Source organism: Calidris pugnax, unplaced genomic scaffold, assembly GCF_001431845.1.
Source record: "Calidris pugnax isolate Ruff unplaced genomic scaffold, ASM143184v1 scaffold148, whole genome shotgun sequence".
Classification (NCBI taxonomy): Eukaryota; Metazoa; Chordata; class Aves; order Charadriiformes; family Scolopacidae; genus Calidris; species Calidris pugnax.
Window position 1 is genome coordinate 1851288 of NW_015090926.1, and position 22991 is coordinate 1874278.

Genomic DNA, 22991 nt, shown 5'->3' on the forward strand with positions numbered 1-22991 from the left:
TTATAAAAGGGAATAATAGCATTTTATTTTAAAAAAAAAGAAGTCCCAAGGCCAAAGTACCTCAGTCCCACTTACCAACCGGTGTCATAAATTTGCTTCCTTGCTAACTCCTTCTTCAGTCAGGCACCAAGTCTTGCAAACGGCACTGCTGTGCTCGCATGCGGTGTGCTTAATAACACTGTCTGTGGGTGCAGGTACACGAAACCTGTCTTTCTACCCATCACAAAGTTCATCTGCAGCAAGCATAAGGCAGTGGAAGAAGTTCTTTCAATGGGGTATTTGTATTTTACATTAGCCATGAGACCTCAGAGGATTCGCTTAGAATTTTTTCAGGCATAATAATTCTGATTTTTTTACCTCAGTCATAATTTTGATAACAGTCTATATATTAAGAAGGGATTATGGAAATCAAAGAAATTGCAGCAAAGTGTGGTGAAAATGGCAATCATTGCGGAGATTGGTTTCATTCAAAGTAAAGTAAAATCTGCTTTAAAATGCAACTTGTATTTAGAATGCGAGTAGTATGAGGGTTTTTTTTAATATAAAGGGAACAGAGCTCTAGATCATGTAAAAGAAACAGCATAAAGCTTGGTTATGCCACTAGATTGCTTCATTGCTTAACTGAAAATGCCCGTAGATTTTACTTTGCTCTTGGGGTGCAGAATATGCATGTTTGCTTTCCAGTGTCTTGCTTCTTAACACAATTCTGGCTTAAAGAGAAATAGGTGGTGTAGGATCCTCAGACCTGCAGGTCTCCAGCCCCAAGGTTTTCAGCCTGTTTCAGTATGTTCTTTCCCTTCTGTCCACAAGGTTACTCTTTGTTTCAATGCCTGCTGATATACAAAAGGTAAACGAAAGTGACAGCCAAACTGTGAGTGAATATCATACAGATAGCGTGATCAACTCCAGAAATCGCCAAAAAAATCAAATAAATTGTGTTTTTTTAATTGTGAAATATTTTGAATTGTAGCTATTCCCAAAAGCAATGTACTAAGTTGATCTTTCACTTGATTACAGAAGCATGTGAACAAACACAACCTGTAAATACCAAATAAAACGAGACAGCTTGATACAAATATTTTACATTTATTGGAAGAGTACAGTAAAAAGGGGACTGCAGACTCATTAGTGGTAACTGGTCCATAGGAAAAGACAAAGGACTATTCAAAAATGGTCTGCAGTTTACAAGAATACTGAAATTCTGTTTTTTAACAGCCTAGGAAAATAAAAAGTTAGGTTGAGTTCAAAAGTGTAACTTTAAAGTATATAAAAAATTGGCAAATAAATAAAGTTAAAATGCAGATCTATTTAAAATTATAAAGGACAGACAACTGGCAACTGTATTACATAGCTATAATTTTCAGACTTGCTTAAAAGCCAGATAAACTCACAAATGTTGTTTCCTTTTTTTTTTTACATGTGTACTTTTGGGAAGAAGCACCCATTTCCAGTGTTATGTATTATCGATCTGTTTCACAAATATATTATTCTTAAACAACAAAGAGTATAAAAGGTGCTTTACCTGATATTAAACTTGCTGGTGCATACTTTGGCACAATATTGAATAGAAATCTAAACACGGTATCTGTGCCCCACTCAAGGTTACTGCTGTCAAAAGTCTTGCGTGTACTAGCGGGTCAGTGAACAAACCTTCCCTCCTTCCCCTACACCCCTCCTCCGTCTCCAGCTGCCTACAATTATACAAAGGAAAAGTAACACATGCAACTGAAAAAAACCAGCAGTCCTACCAATATTAGTCCAAGTTTCACCTCTCAAGTCATTTGAACATGCAGGTAACTACACCCTCCTCTAACAGAAGGGACAAAACAGGTGTTTACTGTTGGCTTTCAGTCCTCAAAGTATCTTTGTAGAAGTCTGCCTGCCTTCTGCGTGATAAGCCTATAAAACTTCTTTCCTATTGTCATGTTTTTAATATTTAATGAAAATTAGGTGGGAAGCTTGGTGGAAAAAACAAGTTAACTTGTCAGAGGTAATGATACAATTAACACAGGTAACAGATAAGTTTCTTCTAGTTGTTCCATCTATTAAAGACTTTGTGACATGACCAAGCAGGAGGTGAAAGAAAGGAAAATAATACAGAATCCCCATTCTATATACCATTTCTGCATTTTGTGACAAAGAAAAAAATGCCACTATTTCTCCTTAAGCACTACCAACTTCAGGTGATTTAAGGAATAAATTAAGGTCATACCCGGAGACATAGCAAACTTCCAGTCTCTAGTGGATTTATTAGTGACTCGTAGTGAGCGTAGGCATATTATATAGAGGGGCCATGTGGACTGCAAGACCTTCTCTATGGCATCCTGGCTGCATCCATGCTATGTACCAGCACCACTTAAAGCACCCAGACTGACTACTTGAACTCAGCAGTTCCCTTCCCTGATAAACTAGAGAGGAAGGAAGGTACAGTTCTATCTTCCTGTTGAGTTCAACTCAAACACAAGTATTACTATTGCAGAGATATCTTGAGCAAGGAATATCGGTCTTCAAACTGTATAAAAGATTTTAATTGAAAAATTTTCTTTAGTAGTATTTAAAATGCATTAAGCCATATCAACTCACACACCCAGTGAAAGACTGGTTCCCTGTAGACTTTTACTGACTTAGCAATGCTTATCTTCTGAAGTTGCAAGTCTCAGCACTTCATGGTGCTGGTGGTGGTGGTGGGGTATAATTACTGGTATAAGTGTTATGCGATGTACAGTCAGATTTCTAAAAGCAAATTTCTAAAAGTCAAATTTCTAAAAGCAAAATGGATGACAATAATGAAAATTGACACTATTTGGAAAGGTGTGTTAAGAAGAAGGAAGTTTACAGCACGGATTGGCTAGAATTAAGTCACTGCTTTTAATTTTAAAGTTACTGTTTGGATGTGGTCTGACAGCAAAATAATTCCTTTTCCATGGAGCACATTTAGCTTTATATTGTTCTGTAGCAGGAGTAGGATGCTCTGTATTGTAAACTAGGCAGTCCGGAATGCTGTTTTTCTGGTGTTGACAACTCACGATACATTTAGGGTTTGTATTGATTAAAAACATGACTTGAACAATGTGCTTCACTTTGATTCATAGTTACTTCAATTTTCATACAAACACATTGCCACTGGTATCAAGCTATAACATCACTACAGTATTTTTGTGTCAAACAAAAACAGGGACATATTTGAACTTTTCTGTCACAAGAGTAACCTTTTCGAAGTAAATGAAAGGGCACCAACTGTGGTACATGGAGCCATCAGAATTAGGAAATGTTTGGGAGATGAAGCAGGCCAGATTACTACAGCAGAGCTCAGCTAGAACCGTAAGCTTATGGTAGCCCTTTTTAAAGAGGAGAAAGTTTCTTTAATAATTGAAGGAAAAAGATCTGAGTGAAGTAGTTTACATATCAGTAATCCAAGGATTTTATGTGACTAATGCATTTAACAATTATGGAATTCTTTATATGCTGAGAAAGACTGAACTGACTGTATATGAAGGCAGTAGTGTGGATCTTTCTATTTTTTGTGGTGGAAAGTCTTGGCTCATACTTTCAACATCTGTAAAGGAATACATTGCTGATCAATCTGATTTTTCTTTTAAGAAGCATAACTGGGTTTCAACAGAGAAACATGAGCTGTCTCTCTTACTGTACTCACAAAACTGAAGCTATGTACTTATCTATAAACATGTGTAGTTCTACAACTAAATGACGGTTCCAAATAGTAGCAATGTAGGAACACTTTTTTCCAAGCCTTCATTGCTAGCAGCAATGTGAGTCCTACATTATCATACTGGTCCAGAGGTCATATTTATCTATAAACACAAAGCCAGTTATTCCAAGTTTTATTTACAAAGCATTCAATTCTGGAAGGACAGAGGAAGAAAGAATGTAGCTCATGGCTCTTCTGTTTTTACTTTATGACCTCAGTCAACTACATTTGAGGGGTTTACTTATAAATTTTTTGTAACTATGGATAACAGTTTTTAATTTAGAGAAGGCGTACATAACCTGAGATCTAGAAATGAACTACTCTCATACCTATAATCTGAAACAGCTGCAAAATAACAATGCATGTAGCTAGCAGTCTGATTAGTCCTTCATCTCACAAAAAAACCCCTCAAACCATCTGAAAATTCTCATTTATGTCCTGCCTAGATAATGTCTGAGAGAACAGTGTTCTGAAACAGCTAATAATACACAACTTCCTGAAAATGAAACAACTCTGAGATAACACCCTAGTTCTACACCTGGACATACATTCCAGTTAGAGTTTTACGTCAAAGAGACAGATGGACATAACAGGGGCATAAGGGTAACTTATAGTTATTAGTGGGGGTACCATTCCCTTGGAGAGAACAGTAAATATATCTCTGAACCTTCCAGTTTTATAGGTTCGTAGTAAGGCTGAAATATAGAAATTCCTTTTGCTTATTTGACAGAGAACAAAAACCAAGTTGGCTTCTAGAGTCAAAGGTGCAAAATCCTGGGGGATAAGCTGCTGATTTAAAGACAATGTCTAGCTTCCAGCACCTGCTCTATGTGGTGCTTATTATCATTAACACTATGACTCCGATAACTGAATGTGGAATCCAAGGAAAATGTGGGAGCTACCAGCCAAAACTTGCTGTAGTTTTCAATGAGATAGTCTTCCCTTCATTGGTCTGAAGGTACAGCTGGCTGTTGATAATGCACTAATATGCAACGCTGAAAAGTATGTAAGAGCTAGAAATCACAGGTGTGTTAACAGTTTCAGGAAAGAAACTGTGGCAATTCTTGAAGGACTGTTTAGAATGTGTAAGTGAAAGGATTCTTCTGTTTCAACTTCGGAGCTTTCAGTTTCTAAATGGTGGGGTTTTTAAATTAATTTTAATTTTTAATTTATTATTTAGGGTTTTTTAAACCAGTTTTTTAGAAAGGAAAGCTATGCTGGGGGAATTCCAGTACAAAATTACAAAAAATACTCTTTACTGAAGTTACTCTTAAAGGGGCTTGATAGATTTCCGAGGTTGATGGATTTTTCTTGTTACTGATGGTTGTTTAAAGACTCTTCTTTACAGAAAAGTGCAGAAGGAAACTAGAATAAAACATTTTTAATAAAGCCGATGTTGCAAATTTACCAGGTCACTCTTAAAAACTCATGGTAGTTTGGAACTTCAGGAATACTGGACTTCCCCGGTACTTTCTAATTACTAATTGAAGTCCTGTATTCCTGAAAGACTGCATGAATATGATTCTAAGAAGGAAAAAGTAGGTACCTTGGTTAGTAGTAGGGGTATTCTTCCCTCCATGTGTCCTGACTTTGCTAGCAATAATGCTTGCAACAATACCACATCTCCTTTTGTGCTTGAGGAAAAAAAATATTAATTGATGAACTCCTCTTTTAATAGCAAACTTTTTTATGCTCAGTCATAAAAATGTTACAAATCCAAGTGCGCTAGCAGAACAAACATTTCTATTGCCTACGAACAGGACAGATGTTATAGAGAGTGGATTATCTCAATTAGCCTCTTTCTTTTTGTCCCACCTTTATAATGAGTTATCATTACTTGCGACAACCAGCCATTTTCAGAACTACTGCTCTTGAATATCATGTTTGGTGACACTATTTACACACTAACTCATCTCTTCAAATGTTTCACTGTTTCAAGTGTGTCAGAAGCACTGCCACTTAGAGGACATGACAGCAAGAATAATTAGAATAGGGCTACTAGTTAATTACTATTGTTAATGGTCTGCAGCAGCACATCTGGGAAAATCTGGGGAGGGGGAGAAATTTTTAATGCTGGTTTTTAAAAGAGTTGGTTACTCTGTAGCCTCAGGAAAGTGGTTTCTCCTTTGGTACCTTTACAAAGAGCAAAAAAGGGATGACAAAATAGTTAGATAACAAAGGGATCACTTCATAGTCAGTTTTAGTGATGTGCTTGTAGGATTTCAGTTAAGCATAACAGGTGGTCAAATGCATGGATGAAAAAATACTTAAGATGAATATCCTAGTATTTCCCTAACCAGTTTTCTATTTCTCATCAATAGGATCAGGCTTACTTTAATAACTACAGCTCTTACTTATAGACTTCTGGTGACACAGGTTTCATTAACAACTTCCAATAAAAATATTAGGCAACTCTACAAAAAGGCAGATTTTTGTGAAGAAGAAATGCAATACACCTGTAGTTGCTAAATGAAAAACTACTTCACTAGTTTCAATAGAAACTAATGAAAATATGCATTTCAAAGAATGTCTTGGTGGGATGTTGACAAGATCACACTTCTTTGAAGTTATGTTTGTTTTCAGACAAGACACTTTTCACTATTTTAATTCCATAAAATTTAAATGCTTAGGAATCCTCATGATTTCACTGATGACTGAACTCTGAAGCTAATGTGTGCTTAATTTTGACTGAAAACAAACTAAGGATGCATTTTTTTGTCCTCAAAGCTATCTTTCCTAAAATGATGAGTGCAATTCCTTGGAAAAAGATGAAAATGACAGATAAGCTGTTGAATTCCATCTCATGTAACAGGCTGAGGTATTTCTACCTAACCCTTAACAGTATTCAGAGTTTCTCCCATTTAACACTGTAAAAAATTTAGAATTCGCTCAGGCTCCCCCAGGTTGGGACAGTGCTGGTATAAGTATCTTGCTGAACCACTACACTTGCAAAAGAATCTTGAGTCTTAACTTTTTTTGTAAGTTCTCTAGGATAACCACAGTAAATGGGCCAAATGACCAGTGTCTGGCTAACCTATGAATAATGCAAGGCTAAGTCATCAAAAGTCCACAGAAAGCATATATGGCAGCTTTGGTTCTTGAATACCACGTCTTTCTTTTAAATTTCATTGTATAGCAGGTTTTTTTATGAATTCCCCTGTAAGAAGTTTTCAAAAACTTAAAAACAGTATCTATAGGCATGGATTCCACTTCCTAAATTGTCTAATTGCAATAATACAACTTCCAAATTAATGATAAGAAAACAGGTTAAATAACTGAAGAGACATGTACCTGTGTTTAGATTTATTTTATACCTATAAACTCATTCTGGAATTCTCCCAAAGGGTTATTATTTTTGAACTGAACTGGTGCTTACTTCAGGAATAATAATAAATTTTCTTGCTGCTGTAGAAATCCCGTGTTTTAAAAAGTCTTTAAATTTAAACAGGAGTGTGATATGAATTACAAGTGCTAACTATTTCAGAGTGAAATATGAGTACAATTTTTTCTTTATGTGATAGTCTGGATAGTGACTGGTTAACTTAAGACAAATGAAATAGTATTTTATTTTATAAAAATAAAAAAGTATCTTTTCGGTGTCAAGAGGGCATATAGCAAAGCAACAGTTCATCTCTTTCATAGAAGAAGAATAGTAATCCTCCACAGAAGCTATGGATGCTGACAGAGGAGACACCATTATCCTTACTTGCAGACTTTACTGATGCCTACATAAGGACCTGCCGTTGGCTGAATCTTGGATTTTTCCAAATGACTGTGGAACATTCCTTAAACCTTAGTACACTTGCATTTGCATCAACATACTAGCAAATTAAGGCACAAACTTTGTGTACTACTTAAAAGCATACAAACTAACACAAATGCTTCCCATTGCTCTTGAAAAATATCTTTGGGCTACTTGGAAGTACAGAACTAAGTAAATATATCCAGTATGCTTATAATGAAGTTTAAATTTATGCCACCAAGTTTTCTAAGCACTATACCTTTATGGGTATGTATATGCCTCCTTATCTCCAAGAAAAAAATCACTTAAGAAATGCAAGAAGCGCTCACCATTCCATGTACTTGGATGCTGGCAGTTCCACCTCAAATGCAGGTGATGTGCTCCAGCATGATCATTTATTGTTTTATTTGGACACTAACTCCAATGTAACAGACAAATTCTTCTAGACTACACATATTTTGGTCACACATAGCCCTTAAACATTACTATCCAGAACTACTATAAATACACTTTCGAGAGCAAAAATGTTGTGGACAATAGAAAAGTCATCTGAACAGAAATGAAAATGTAATGTAGCCACTGACTTCACTACATCTCAATCCCACTGTAACAATAACCATAGGACTAATTAACATTCCAGATGCTGTGTTACTTACAGTCCCTGTTTCTTACTTGCATTAGCAGCAACTGACATCCCTTGATCTGAAAAATTTTATTTACTTCCTAGAAAATATTTAAGCACCTTAACTCTGGAACTCAGACCAGGATACTGTAACTTGTTCCTATTTCTATGTAGGGCCCTAGAAAATAATTCCAGCTGCAAAGAGGACCCAGAGCTAGCGTAACAAACTGTGCCTTTTCTCTCTCCCCTATCTAGTAAGTTTCTATTCTTTCTGGCAGATTATTTTTTAAAATATATACAAGGTTTTTTATTCACGGTGGCATTTAAAATTGCCTATCCCCAGTCATTTGAATCATTGCAATGATTAAAAAAAGTTAGAAGGTTAGTATTTCTACTTTACCTTGCTCAGCCTGTCAGAGGCTTTAAACTTCTTTATTTTGGCTTCTTGAACAATTTCCTTATGCCATACTGAAGTAGTATTTTCCTTTGGACACTATGCATGGAATGTACTTTTGCTTAGCATAAACTTTTGTAGGCTCCAGCCACATTCTGAGAATTATTACCAATTTAAGGAAAAAAATCAGGATCAAAAGCAAATCTAGCAATTCACATTCTTTAACTCCTCTAAGATCAAATAAATTTGTTATCTGCTGCTATCATTAGGAAGCCTCTTTCTGTTGGCCTACTGCTTTTTCATATTCTTTGGAAGGCAGATGATTTGCAGTATTTCTTAACATGTATAGTCAAGACTTGATACTGGTTTTTTTTGTTTCTTAAAAAAACATAAATCAGTGTAACAGACTTCTGATGGCTTTCCAGAATGAAAAGACGTTGCTTAAGTAAATCACATCAAAAGTCAGAAGTATTTACTACAGTATGGTAAGAAATGCACAATCAACTCAATTTTCTACAAAGGAAAATTCTGGATTTCACTGTTCAGTAAGCACTTTCGCATCCAGAATCTAACTGAACCTTCATCCTTAAAACAAAGTATCACTTAAAATATCAGTTGCAGAAAGAATTTAAAAAATATAAAAGTTTCTGGTTGAAATACTTGTCAAAACTGTCTTCAGTTTTAAGGCCAACATGTATGACAGTCACCACATTACAGTGCTGCTGGTGTTGACATATGAGACAGGGATAGCAGAGTGAGAATGTAGCTTAAAGTAGAAAACCTCTGAAAAATGTCACTAGCAGTTACTTGCCATAAAACAGATAGAAGCCACAGTCCCTTAAATCTATAGTATGTGTTTTTCTATCTACATGTAACCTAAATGACAGTATTACTGTGACTGGATATATAGCACTTCGTAGTGTATGTCTTTAATGCAGGTGTAGACATCATTCAAGATGGTACACATGTATATAAAAAAACCAGTTAATTTCAAAGTAATCAAAGTAAGAATATTGCAAATAATGTTGTATAAAAGCATAGTGTTTGAGAGGAAAAAATTACTTCACTGGAAAATGTCCACACATTGAGTTTGGCACTTCGCTATCACTATGTTACTTTCTTTTTGATCAAAGACAGCTCTTTCTGAATCTCACTGAATTTTGGCCGATTTTCTGGTTTGTAGTCCCAGCACCTCTGCATTATTTTATATATTTCTTCTGGACATTTTTGTGGTGCTGACATCCGGTAGCCTGGTACACACCAAAAAAAAAAAAGGGGAAAATGTTTAGCATTGAAAACTGATACATATGGACAAATACAAGAAAGAAACGAGTGAAGTTCAAGATCTTTGCACTAAAAAAGACCTTCAGGGTAATACGAAGAAAGTCTTCAATATATAACCTACACAAGATACTTAATTATTAAAGTAGTCAAAGATCAGGTACCAATGACATTTAAGTTGGGCATCGTAAATTGTCAGTATCATTCTCACCCCTCAACTTGCATAGATTTGTTTCCTGTATCTTCTGAAGTAGCTACCCTCTAGGTTTTAATCGTGTTACCTTTTTTTCCCCTGACCGAGGAAATCAAGAATAAAGATTAAGATGGGAGAAAACGTTTTGCTCTTCTTCAAAATTGATCACCTTTTATTCTCATGACTCTTCCCTTTTTTGTCTCCTTAAGAAGTCCCCTTCTGTTTGAGTTTATCTATTTATTTTTTCTCCCTCCTGTTTTCTGAACTTACTTTTATATTCTCCCATCCCCATCATCTTAACTCCCTCATTCTTCACGTTTGCTTAGGTAGGCAGTGGCCTTCCAAAACTCTCTGCTGCCATCAAGTGTAGGAGGTCTCTGACTTGGTGTTGAGCAGGAGAACAAATCATCAGTTACGTAAATTAGACGCCACAGATAAGTGGCTGTTCTAGCATATCATCCATACCCTGGACCAAAGAGATCTGCTCGCAGCAATGAAAGCAACTTCCTAATGAGGAGGAAGTTGGGCAGGAGGACTGCATGGAAGAACAAGGAGCTCCTGGATGAATTCAAACACAAAAACAGGTAATGTGGGAGGAATACAGAAAGATTGTCTGAGCATTCAAGGATGATGTTTGGAAAGCTAAAGTCCAAATGAGACTGAATCTGACCAGGGTTGTCAAAGACAAGAAGAAGGGCTTCTTTAAGTTTGTAGGTTATAAAAGGAATGCTAGGAAAAATGTGGGCCCACTGTTGAATGAAGTAGGGCACCTGGTGACACAGGACACAGCTGAGGTAATGAAGGCTTTCTTTGTCTCAGTTTTAACTAGCAAGACTGGCCTTCAAGAAGCCCAGACCCTAGAGACCAGGCAGAAAATCTGGACCAATAAAGACTTGGTGGAAGAGGATCAGGTCAGGGAATACTTAAGCAAACTGCGCTTAAGTCCATGGGCCATAGAATGCACCCATGAGTGCTGAGGGAGTTGGCTTATGTCACCACTGCAAGGCCACTCTCAAGAACCTGTCATCCATCATAGTGAATGGGAGAAGTGCCTAAAGACTGGAGTAAAGCAAATGTCACTTTCATCTTCAATAAGGAGGACCCAGGGAACTACAGGCTGGTCAGCCTCACCTTGATCCCTGGGAAGGTGATGGAGTAGCTAATGCTGGAAAAGATTTCCAGGCACCTGAAGGACAAGAAAGTCATCAGGACTAGTCAGCATGGATTCACTAAGCAGAAGTAATGCTTGATCAACTTGAGAAACTTCTGTGATGAAATGACTGGCTTCACAGATGAGAGGACTTCAGTAAGGCTTTCAACACTGTCTCTCATAAGAGTCTCATGAAGAAAACACTGAATTATAAGTTGCATGAGCAGATGAGGTGGATTGAAAGCTGCCTGAACAGTGAGTCCCAGAGGAAGTTGATCAGTGGCACAAAGTCTAGTTGGAGGCCAGTAACTACTCGTGTACCCCAGGGGTCAATACTTGGCTCAGCCCTGTTGAACACCTTCATAAATGATCTGGATGACAGAGAGAAGTGCAAAGTCCTGCACCTGGGGAGGAATAACCCCAGGCATCAGTACATGTTACCCAACTGGAAAGCAGCTTGGCAGAAAGGGGTCTGGGGATCCTGGTGGACCCAAGTTGAATATGCACCAGCAATGTGCCCTTGCGGCAAAGAAGGATAATGGTATTCTGGGCTACACTAGAAGAAGTGTTGCCAGCAGATCAAAGGAGTTGTGCCTTCCCCTCTACTCAGCACTGGTGAGGCCACACCTGGAGTAGTGTGTCCAGTTCTGGGCTCCCCAGTACAAGAGAGACATGGACATACTGGGGAGAGTCCTGTGAAGGGCCATGAAGTCAAGGAACTGGAGCATCTTTCCTATGAAGAAAAGCTGAGAGAGAGGGGACTGTTCAGCCCAGAGAAGAGAAGGCTCAGGGTAATCTCATCAGTATATACCTCTATTGATACACCTGTATACCTGGAAGGAGGATGCAAAGAGGACAGAGCCAGGCTCTTTTCAGAGATGCTCAGTGACAGTACCAGAGGCAATGGGCATACACTGCAACACAGGAGGTTCCTCTTGAACATCAGGAAACACTTTTTCAGGGTGACTGTGACCCAGCACTGGAACAAGTTGCCCAGAGAGGTGGTGGAAATATCCTGGGAAATATGCAAAAGCCACCTGGGAATGGTCCTGGGGAACTAGTTCTACATGGCCTTTCGTGAGCGGGGGGCTTGGACCAGATGACATCCAGAGGTCCTCACAGACCTCAGCCATTCTGTGACTTTGTGATTCTATAACCTGTTTATCACACATAGCTCTCTGAGCAAATGAGAGGCAGTGCACACCAAAGCCAGCTGGCACAAAGGACTCTTCAGCTACGTGCAGCTCTGTGACTCCAGACTTACTGCACACGTCTTTGCATCTCTGTTTCTAAAGCAGAGGACAAATGACATGGGCCTCTACAACAGGTAAATCTGAGAAATATTTTCCCTTTTTTGTATTGCATACATCTGCTCTAGGTGCTGGATTAATGCATGGAACTTCAAAGGAGAATGGCTGGGCTCTAGGACATGTACAGATAAGATAATAGTAAACTAAAATTTGTTTCCTTCAGTTTCCCCTAGAAACCAGTTCTTCAAAACAGTGACACCAGTAACTACTTGTTGTCCTTAAAGTGAAGGGATTCTATATAGTTACTTAGAATTGAAATTATTCTGGATTAAAGCAAGCATTCAAGTGCCAAAATTAACTGAATGCTCCTACTGACCGAGTAAATGAGACAGGCAAGATCAGGAGGAGAATCTGGAGTGTCTTGGCTTAGTATCCTAATAGAAGAGTTATCATATACCAAAATTTAAGAAAAGGGCCAATAAAAGAAATGAAAATTCCATTAAAAATATAAAAATAATTGCTGATGGGCCAACAGGACTATTTCCCCCACAATATGAATAGCTGAAAAAGCATAAACATACTTCTAAATCTTTGAATTTTATAAATTTCAAGATATGATTATTCTCAGTGGATTAAAACAGAATCTCAGTACTAAGGTAAAAAGATTTGCTTTTACAAACACCCTTCTGCTCTGGAAAACAGTGGATTTTTTTATTTGGCCTTTTAAGGAGAAACTTTGATGGTCACCTACACTGCTTATAACAAATACTGGCAATCTGTATAAATCAGCAAACCAGTTTTGTGTTTTTAAAAAAAAATCGTTTAGCAGTTTTCCTAGCTTAGAACCTATTTATGAATTACACAGTAGTACTGTGTAGAGAAGGAACAGCTCTGAAATGCCATTAAAGATAATAAAAAGAAATAAAAGTCCTGAAATCCTGCTCAGTTACTAGCTACTTTAAATAAAAGCCTTTTGATAATTTTATAAAAGAGAGATGTGGCTTCCAACGCTCAACTAGCTTACCATTCTCCACCATAATTGCTAAATTTTTGTCCGAAATGCTTTAATAGAGAAGATGGAATGATACAGAATTTTTCTACTGGCAGTTTAGAATATTTATACCTGCATTAGCATAATCTTAAATAATTCATTCTGGTCAAACCTCTGCTTTGCACAGCAGTAAATCCCTCCTCTCCATCTCACCTTTTAGTTCTGCAACAATGAAAGTCAGAATGCTCTAAGTCTTCCGTCCTTTAGGTCACTAGTCAGTAAACTCCTTTTTTCAAGAAGCCTATACACTATTCTAGTCCTCCCAGAATGCTGGATTCAGCAATTTAAAAACCTCATGATATTTTTGCTAAAGTTGCTGAATAACCTGTGTGGTATTTCTTTGCCATTTTACACTGTATGTACTGCATCCTTATAGATCCATATAGCAATTCTATGTCTTCCTACAAATAACTTACCTTTCTCGACTTGTTCTCGTGCTTGTTGGTTTGTCATGCCAGGGTACGGACATACTCCTAGGCTGAAAGTCTCCCACAAGAGGATTCCAAAGCTCCATACATCACTCTCAGACGTGTATCTCCCTAAGAAAAGGAGAGAAAACCCGCAGCTTAATGGACAGAGAAATTAATGTTGCAAATAATTATGGTCCCAAATTTTCTGTAATGGTTAAGTGTTACATTGGCAAGCTCTAAGCAGAACAAAGCTGTAGCTACTAATAATACCTCCTGTAGATATCTTAGTCTCCCATATTTCAAAAGATAAACAAATTATCTTAAGGTCAATACGTAGGAATAATATAAGCTAACTTAAAGTTCTACAATTTGACAGACCTTACCATGTCGGTTACTTTTCATGCAAGTTAAGAATTTATTTCCTTCTAAATGTGCTTTTCTTTTCTCTTTTAATATAAAAGGACAGAAAAATGCTATGTTTTTCCTCCTTGTTTAGAAGCACTTTCAATTCAAAAGACACTTTCAAAAGAAATTACCTTTCCTAGTTCCCTAATATAGTACGGCAATGAGCATTCTGAGAGCAGCTACCATTGGCATAGTTTGTAACTGTGAAGAGGGCCTGGTTTTCATGCTTTGAGAAACTGTTCTCTGAAAATTAAAGTATAGTTTCTTCAACATGTTTAATTTGGACCCTGAAGAACTGATGCACCCAACCAGTTAAAGAAAAAGAAAAAAATATCTGGCCTGATAGTTCCATTATTTTCAACTATGCTTCAGAGATAGCAAAATAGATAATTGGATTCCAAACCTCTTTGTGCAACAAAAGCTTTATAGTATGGGAGAAGGATAACACTTGGAGCAGGTTGTTCTATTTTCCCTAATACCCATATTAAGAAGAATGGATTCACATCAGAAAGTTAAGGCTCCTAGCCCTTTGCAGCAGGATCTGTGAAAAAGTTACCTTAAAAATCCATTTTCAACAGCACTTTCATAATTTTTCATGACTGTTTTACTTTGTTCCATACTATTACATTACATATATATGTCTTTATTCTTTAAAATATATATATGCTTGTGAATGTATTGTTAGTTCATCTCTAGCCATTAAAAAACCAAACTAAGCCACTTCTGACTAGAAAAAAGGAAAATATGTGTAAATTGTAGTCACAGTTGGTGACATGACAACGTTTTTATGTCAGAAAGTTCAGTTTACTGAAACTAAGTATCACTTCCAGTCATGCCGTGTTCCTTGTAGATGGCAATTATGGACATTCACTATGCTCTTTGTAGTAAAATGAGTTTTCTTGCCTATGTATCAGCTCTCTTCAGAGTTTGGCATCCAGTAATTTAACGCTTTTCATTCAAATCATTCAGTAGCTACAAGACAGGTGATTAGTTTTTTGTTTTTTGTTTTTTTTTTTTTAAAGAAAGTACAAGTTCTGCACAGTTAATTATCTTTTCCACTATGACATTATCTGGACAATAAAGGGACTTTTCATTCACAAAAAAAAAAAAACATCCCCACACAGTAATTTATTAACATGACAAACAACTCAAAATGTTGTACTGGAAAAACATACATATCGAATATGTATTTTAATTTTGAGAGAACAGAAAGCAAAAATACCCTGCACTTGGCCTAAATATGTAATTTTAGGAGCTTTTCAAACATTTTTTTCCACCTGCTGGAAGTGATGGAAATCATCGCTTCAAGCAAAAATAAGGTTCAATCTCCCACAAACTCCAGCAGCATCAAGATTTTGCTTATGACTTTAGACACAACTCCTTAAGCAGTCCATTTGCCCTCATGTGGTTTCTAGACTTCACAGCTTGTGTTTTTTTCATTTAAAATCTTGCTGTGACTGCAATTATTTTGTAATATACAGTGAATCCAGAAGTGACTAAAAAATGATCTTTTATGTAGTTTCTTAATCACTGTATTATTCATGTAATGGCCAAATGATCCTATCCCTCATTTTCTTCCAACCCTTAAACTTGCAATTAAGAACTGACATGGACAGTGGTTGACAAATACTTTTGAAATATTGCAGATTTATTTCTATTTCCCTCTGATATCCTTAAATACCTTCAGCCTTACACATGCAAATTAATGCACACGTATGACCACATTATTAGGATCTAAATGGCAAAACAAAACCCAATTATTTTTACTCACATCTTTCAAGGAAGTGGAAAAAATGATCCTACAAAAACACACAGAAACCTCCTATGACATTTTTAAAGTTGAATATTGGACTGCTGAACACAATAACAAATATTTGAGAGAGTTTATTTTCCAAACACTACAGAAAATCGCTTAAAACTGCGTGAGCATGTATGCATTTTAGGAAACTGAAAATAAGTAATGTTAATCAACTATTCTCTCCTCTTCTGTACTATGCAGAAAAAAGACTCAAAAAGTACAAAGAAAAGGTATTGTCATAAGAGTCTGTTTCCTGCTTAATGTAGCCCGCTGGACTGCATAAGACTATGAAAGATACGTTTCCATTATATATCAGATAAACTGTACCCATTTCTGAAATAACAAAAAAAAAATTCAAAAGACATTTTATAGTGGAAGAAACAACCCAAATAAAAAAGCGTGTTCCCCAGTGAACACTAGCAACACTAACATCTCTTAGAACAATTGATAACACAGGATCAATTATTGTAACTAGATTTATTATTAGCTTTCCAAAGGGAAAATCTGCTTTATTGTGTTATGACATTAACTCCTGCAAAAGCTCTAATGAGAGGAAGCATTTTGCTATCAATTGTAAGTCACAAACTTATGATTTCCAACACATGGAAATCATGGCAAAAATATTTATAGACACTTCAAATGAAGAATTTAAAACAATATTTTTCTAAGTACTCAGCTGAAGAACTGATTGAGAGAGCTAGATCCAAAACATGGCACCATTCTTTTATTACGCTGCTCCTTCACAGCCCACTTTACTTTGAAAAACTTATTTTTCTAGTTTCATATAAGCTAAAAAGCTAAATACAGCAGATTCTTTTTCTCTTTTGGAACTATTAGGTACATATTATGGACCACAATAATAGATTTTTTTTCCCCAAGATAACAGCCTAGCAATATATAAAAATGCTGCTAAAGTAGCAGTTAAAAAAAAATATAAATCAGTGACTTTTCTCCAATGCAATGATTTATCTAACAGGGTGTTCTAGTATGTTAACACTTCCTACTGTTTTCAAAGAAATGTCAGAACAAGTACTGCCATAAATATGCAGAACTTGCTTTTCATTTGGCTAATGATTATGATTTCGATGACTCACTAGGTAGTCTACTAGAATGAGTCAGCAACATAACCAAAGCACTGTTTTACTGTTGCATAATAGCAATTTTGATGTTGCTGCCTTATTCTTTTTGAGGGCAAAACTATTTTATACATAAGTAAGACTGAAATATTAAAATTGTGTTAAACATTATTGATTTGAACTGGGCACTAGGAATATGTATATATAGTCAAATATTGCCCACAGGGTAGTCCTAATGCTCCTTATTTCACTTTTGACTTTTTTTATTTATTTGCAAGAAGGTACAGGTATATCCTTACCATAGTTGAGTGCTTCTGGAGCGGTCCACTTGATAGGAATCTGCTTCAGGCCTGATGATGAGTACACGCCATCGTCCTCTTGCCGGGACATTCCAAAATCACTTATTTTCAAAATGTTGCTTTCACCTACCAAGCAGTTCCTTGCAGCCAGGTCTCTAAATTAGAACAAGAAACAAAACCTCATATTTTTATGCGCTTGAAAGTACTTGAAGCCATTTAAAATGGCTGAGCCCCTCAGCCAAGATGGAGACACCTCTCAGAAAACAGATTTAAGAAAGGGTAAAAAACACCGCACAGCAGTTCGGGACAAGAGCAGTGAGGGAGGAAAAGAAAAAGTGTGAGAAATAATCCTGTGACACCAAGGCCGGTGAAGGAGTTGGGGGAGGAGGTGCAGGAGGTGCTCCAGGTGCCGGAGCAGGGATTCCTCTGCAGCCTTTTGAAGGACCCAGGCTGGAGCAGCCTGTGAAAGACTGTCTATCCTGGGAAGGAGCCAAGCTGGAGCAGTAGAACACCGTAAGGAAGAAGGAGCAGCAGAGAGGAGCTGCTCTGGACTGCTGTCAACCCTCATTCCCCATCCCCTGTGCCACGCACGGGGGAAGAGGTGGAGGAGTTGGGAATGAAGGAGGGAAGGTGAGTCTGGGATGAAGGAAGGCCAGGGTGGGGGGTGGGGGGGGCGAAGGGTGTTTCAGCTTTCATCTTTATTTTTCACTCTCTATTTTAATCAGCAATAAATTAAATGAATGTTCCCCAAGTTTACTCTGCTTTGCTGTGACCGTAATTGGTGAGTGATCTCCCTGTCTTTTATCTTGACCCACAAGACCCCTTTCTGCCTCATTTTCTCCCATCCTGCCGAGGAGGGGCAGTGAGAGAGCGGCTGGGGGGGCATCTGGCCGCCAGCCAAGATCAACCCACAAAAACTGTCCTCTGAGGCCACTGAGATAAGCCCACAGATCTACAAATCAGATTTTATGCAAAATGAAACAGAATTTGAAGAAGCACCCGGAGACACGTTTACATAATTACAAAAGACAGTGGGAACCCAAAGAACGAGCTCTATCTTCTCTATGCCCACCTTACCTTAGCATAAGAGTTTCATTCAAAAATACAAAGCCACTTAGTATTTCAGGAAAAGGAATTTTGGCTCACTGATGGATGAGATGCTCAGAAAATCAACAGCTTTCCTTTCCCTCCCTCCATTTCAAACATATTTTTTTTTATATTTATGGGAGAAAGCCTGTAGTAATACCTGATAAACGATCTACTGTGGCTTCTCTACTGCACACATTTGGAATAATAATACATGCTAAGAATGTATTATTAATGTACTTTTCACAATGCATTAAAACACTACATAATAAAATATATATTGTTATTCCTACCTTTATGTAATAAAATATGGAAAATTTTTGAAGGGAGAAAAATGTTAAGCAACAGAATTTAATCTACAACACTAGGAACATCATACGCAAGTATTTTTAAATTAAATTTACAATGTTCTTTTCAGCTTTAACAGCTAATATGCTCACAAATGGCTTGTCTTATGTGAATATTCCAGAATAACTATATCAGCATTAATGTTTTGGATTGGAGCTGTAGCTAAGTTCTGAAGTGAATCCCCTGAGCACTTAATGCACATTCATTGGTTCTGAAGAATGATTTTGCTGTGTGCAAACTAGATTACTCTTGGAAGAAACTAACCTAGAACTCTGCCTGGGGTGTGCACCAAAATTCTTCTACAACTAAAGCAGAAAGGAAGGTCTGAACCAACGACAAACAGCTTCAAATGCTGTGCATGGTGGAGACGCTAATGACAAAGGACTGAACTGTATTTAGTCTAAAGTAAAAGTCTTGAGCCATACATAAGGATATTAAAGCTCAGATATCTGCAACTACTTTGATCAACTGATCCATATTCATACTGCCCTAAATTTTTTGATATGTAGACAGAGCCTGTGTTTGAGGATAAACACTGTAACTTGATTTAAGAATTTTAATATGTTTGACTCACACAGCTTTTCTGCCACTAAGAACAGTTAGGGCTCTTAAACTTGATGCTACAGTGATATAAATGCAGTTATTCTTGCAGTTAGAAAAGATGGACCACCTAAAAACAAGTCTGATGTCACAGTCTCCAGCACAAATGTATAAAAGAGCTCAATCTGCACTATGTTACGTAGTTTGATGTTACCATGTGGTAGTGTTTGGTTCAAAAAAAGAGAGCTGCAAAACAAAATAAAATTGCTATTGCTTATACTCGTCTATAAAAAGTATCACCATGAAACATCAAGAATGTATAGCCTAGGTTCCAATCATACTTTAGTCATTAGGCTTTTTATTGTTTTATTCAATATAGTCTAGATTTTGTGACAGATGCAATAAAGAGTGAATAAAGTAACAAGGTCCTATCTTAACGAAAATTCACAGAGTTAATTAAAATAAGGGACAACTTCCTAGCTGAGCATTTAGCCATGATTACACTTTGCTCACACAATTTTTGTCTGCTTTGTGTATGACGTTGTTTTTTTTTTTTTGCTTTCAGAGACATCTAGAGGAATTGTTTTTCATCATTACTGAGAATTTACAAAAAGACTTCCATGAAAATCAAACGGGTATTTGAGAAAGTGATTTGAGAAAGACTGTGATACTACGTTAAGGATACATATAAATTAACACTAGATCTTCTGAAAGACGACAGACAAAGGCTTTGCTTCAAGAAACAATGGTTTTCAAGCTGTCTGTTAGCTGGCAGTGGGTTGCAGAATGATAGTATTCAAGCTGCCATGCTGCACACAAGTGCCAAGGGAGGACTCATGGGCCAGTGGTTAGCTAATGACCCACAACTTGTGCGGGTGGACGCAACTGTCAAATCCAGCATCAATCTTTCCAGGCAAATTGCTTCTTTCTTTTTGTCTGTTTGTATGGAATAGAGAAGCATTTTCATTGCCATCTTCCAGAGAGTATCAATAAAATTTTATGAAATAATGAGCATCAAGCTATTAACAGCTAAGATAGAAAAGGATGCATTATGATAAAACTTAACTTACTAATAAAAGCTACAAATAGCAAAGTAAATGTAGAAGTGCTGGTTATGAGTCTCACAGGATTAACACCTTTTTCTGCTTTTAGCTAAAGCTCCCACATTTTTGAAGCTACAATACTATTTATTAGCACATCATTTGTGTTAATAAAGCTTTTTGAGTACTTAAGATGTTTACTTCTGACTTAAGTAAATTTTCTTTTTTTCTTTCTCACGTGTAATGTCTTTCAGTTATTTAGAAAAGACTTTAGATGTGAACTTTTCTTTCCTTTTTTCCTTCACTTTAGTCAGTCTTTTTAAAGGACTTCTATAATCCTTCTCTGCGGCACTTAGATTTCGTTTCACAGTTCTAGTGAGGAATTGGTTCTTGGAGTACCCTGAAACCAACAATGTTTAGGAGATCCAGTGATATTTAACACCGTGCTAAATCGCCAAAAGTTCTGTTAGTTTGCACTTTCAATAACTTGCGATTCTACAGGGTGAAACAGAACAAGTATAATTTCATTCTCAGGCTCCACCACCAGCCACTTCAGATTCTGCAGTTATATCCAGCGTAGATGGTTCAGGTTTTCTCACCCGTTCTCTTACTTGTAGTTTCTTCACAATGTCTACTTGACTAACATTTATATTTCAGGACATTTATAAGCCTGAGGTATGAAAGCCAGACTACCTTGTTAGCATTTCTGCTGTCATTTTACCTCCGTCTCATATCCTCAATGATTTGTTGCTGAATTTTCCAGAATTCCTTATATGTATTTGCATGCATAAAAACATTTTTAAAAAGATTGTTACACTGAAGGCTATAACTACATCAAGCTTTTTAAAAATGCATTTTTTTTTTATTCTGAGGGTTTGGTTATGATATTTCAATATTTTTCAAACTATTTCTTCACTGTTTTTCCTCATGTCTGACAGCCTCCTTTAAAAGGATGTTTATATTTCTAAGCCTAGATACAAGAGAAAATTACCAAAAATGCATTTTGGTCACTGTGATCTATTACAGAATATATAGCCAGAATCTGAAAAAAAAGGGCATCACAAAGGTACTACTTCCATTGCTTTAAAGTATGTGTGACAGATGACATGATTAGGGGAAAACAAGAAACTGTAAATATATAGAGCTGATCACCTACAACAACTATGATGAGTCAGATAAATGATAATTGTTTGTAGTAAATCATGACACAATCAACCATGTTCTATTTGTCTTCTTTTCCCTAAAAAACCCAAGTATGTTCTATTTATTTTCTCTTTCTTCTCAATGTCCCCTAAAGCCAACATCCTGAAGAAGTAGATATAATTGTATAGAATTAGGTGTCTCTCTGCTTGAGGCATTGTTTTTCTCATACAGCATTTGGTATTTAGTGCAGTAATTCCCTAAAATCTGTATTTAACACAGAAAACAAGAAAATATTCCTTATTTCACATTGCGGAAGCTATACGAATTGGGCACAAACTACACTGAGTTGCTACAGAGAAAGTTCATCAGTAAAAGAAAAACTGACTCTCACTATTTAATTATGTATAGATTATGTAAATTCCTAGTGCCATAAACAAAGTGTCTTCCCCCCAACTACTAAGGAATAAAAATTAATATGTAAATTGGAAATTTCATTCTTAAGCACTGATGTGCAGTGCCTATAAATACCAACAGGACATTGACTAGGAATCAGTAACATGGGTTGAATATGCTGATAAAGAGATACCTCAAAAGACTTTTGCTAAAAATCCAGTAGTCAGTAAAAGAGGAAGGAGTGGCGATTTCTCTGTGTCGGGAGTTGTTACCACCTGGATTCATGTCTGACAGTAAACACAAAAACCTCATAAACCTTTCCCTAAGGACACTCCTACACCTGCTCCTCCCTCCCTCCCTTCTTTCCACCACCCCAAAGGAACTACACACCAAGTAACACCTAATATTTCAATGGAATTCCATCAATTAAAGCAAATCAAAACAAGAAAGTAAACTCCTCATTACTAAGCCAGCAGGACAGACTGCCTCACTGAACTAATTAGCCATTTTATATCCCCTCCCTGGATCATGCAGTTAAAACACTCTTAGGTGATAAAAGCAAGTAATTAAGTAGTGAACAGGACCAGTTTATCTCCTCTGCACATTTAATTCAATGAAAAGAATCTATTATCTGATCAAAAGAGAAGGAGCAGCAGGTCTACAAGTGAAACTGTTCTTTTTTCATGCATATAAGACACTACCTTTCCTTCAAACACCTGAGGTAATTTCCAGTGGTGTCTAAATCAAAACATACCTATTTCAGAACATTTTTGATACTCATATGCTGCTACTTTTGCTGTATGTGCAGAGCATAGCAAATAGTATGTGCCTAATAACAGACTGGGAAAATATTAGATGCTGAGAAGCACACCCTTCCATGCATTCTATGTCGTCTTCCCTCTTGACACTTTGTTTTCCTTACTTCATCTTATTTTAGCTATCAGATTATGAATACTAATGGAGCAATATTTACAGTGCTAATAATTTCTCTCAGCTCCTCATATAATGCAAGTCCATCTTCATCTTCACAAATGAACAGTGCTAGGAAACCAGAGAAAACC

The 22991-nt window shown here is 36.8% G+C and overlaps 1 protein-coding gene across 1 annotated transcript in view; it reads right to left on the reverse strand.

The window, feature by feature from the left end:
* Window positions 1-1066: 1066 nt before the first annotated feature.
* Window positions 1067-22991, reverse strand: part of FER (fer (fps/fes related) tyrosine kinase) — a 178899-nt gene continuing 156974 nt past the window's right edge. Inside the window, exons 18-20 of the mRNA XM_014951487.1 lie at window positions 17381-17535; window positions 13809-13931; window positions 1067-9717 (exon numbers count right to left, since the gene is read on the reverse strand). Coding sequence (XP_014806973.1) covers window positions 9575-9717; window positions 13809-13931; window positions 17381-17535 — 421 coding nt within the window. The 3' untranslated portion in view covers window positions 1067-9574. The remainder of the gene's footprint in view (window positions 9718-13808; window positions 13932-17380; window positions 17536-22991) is intronic.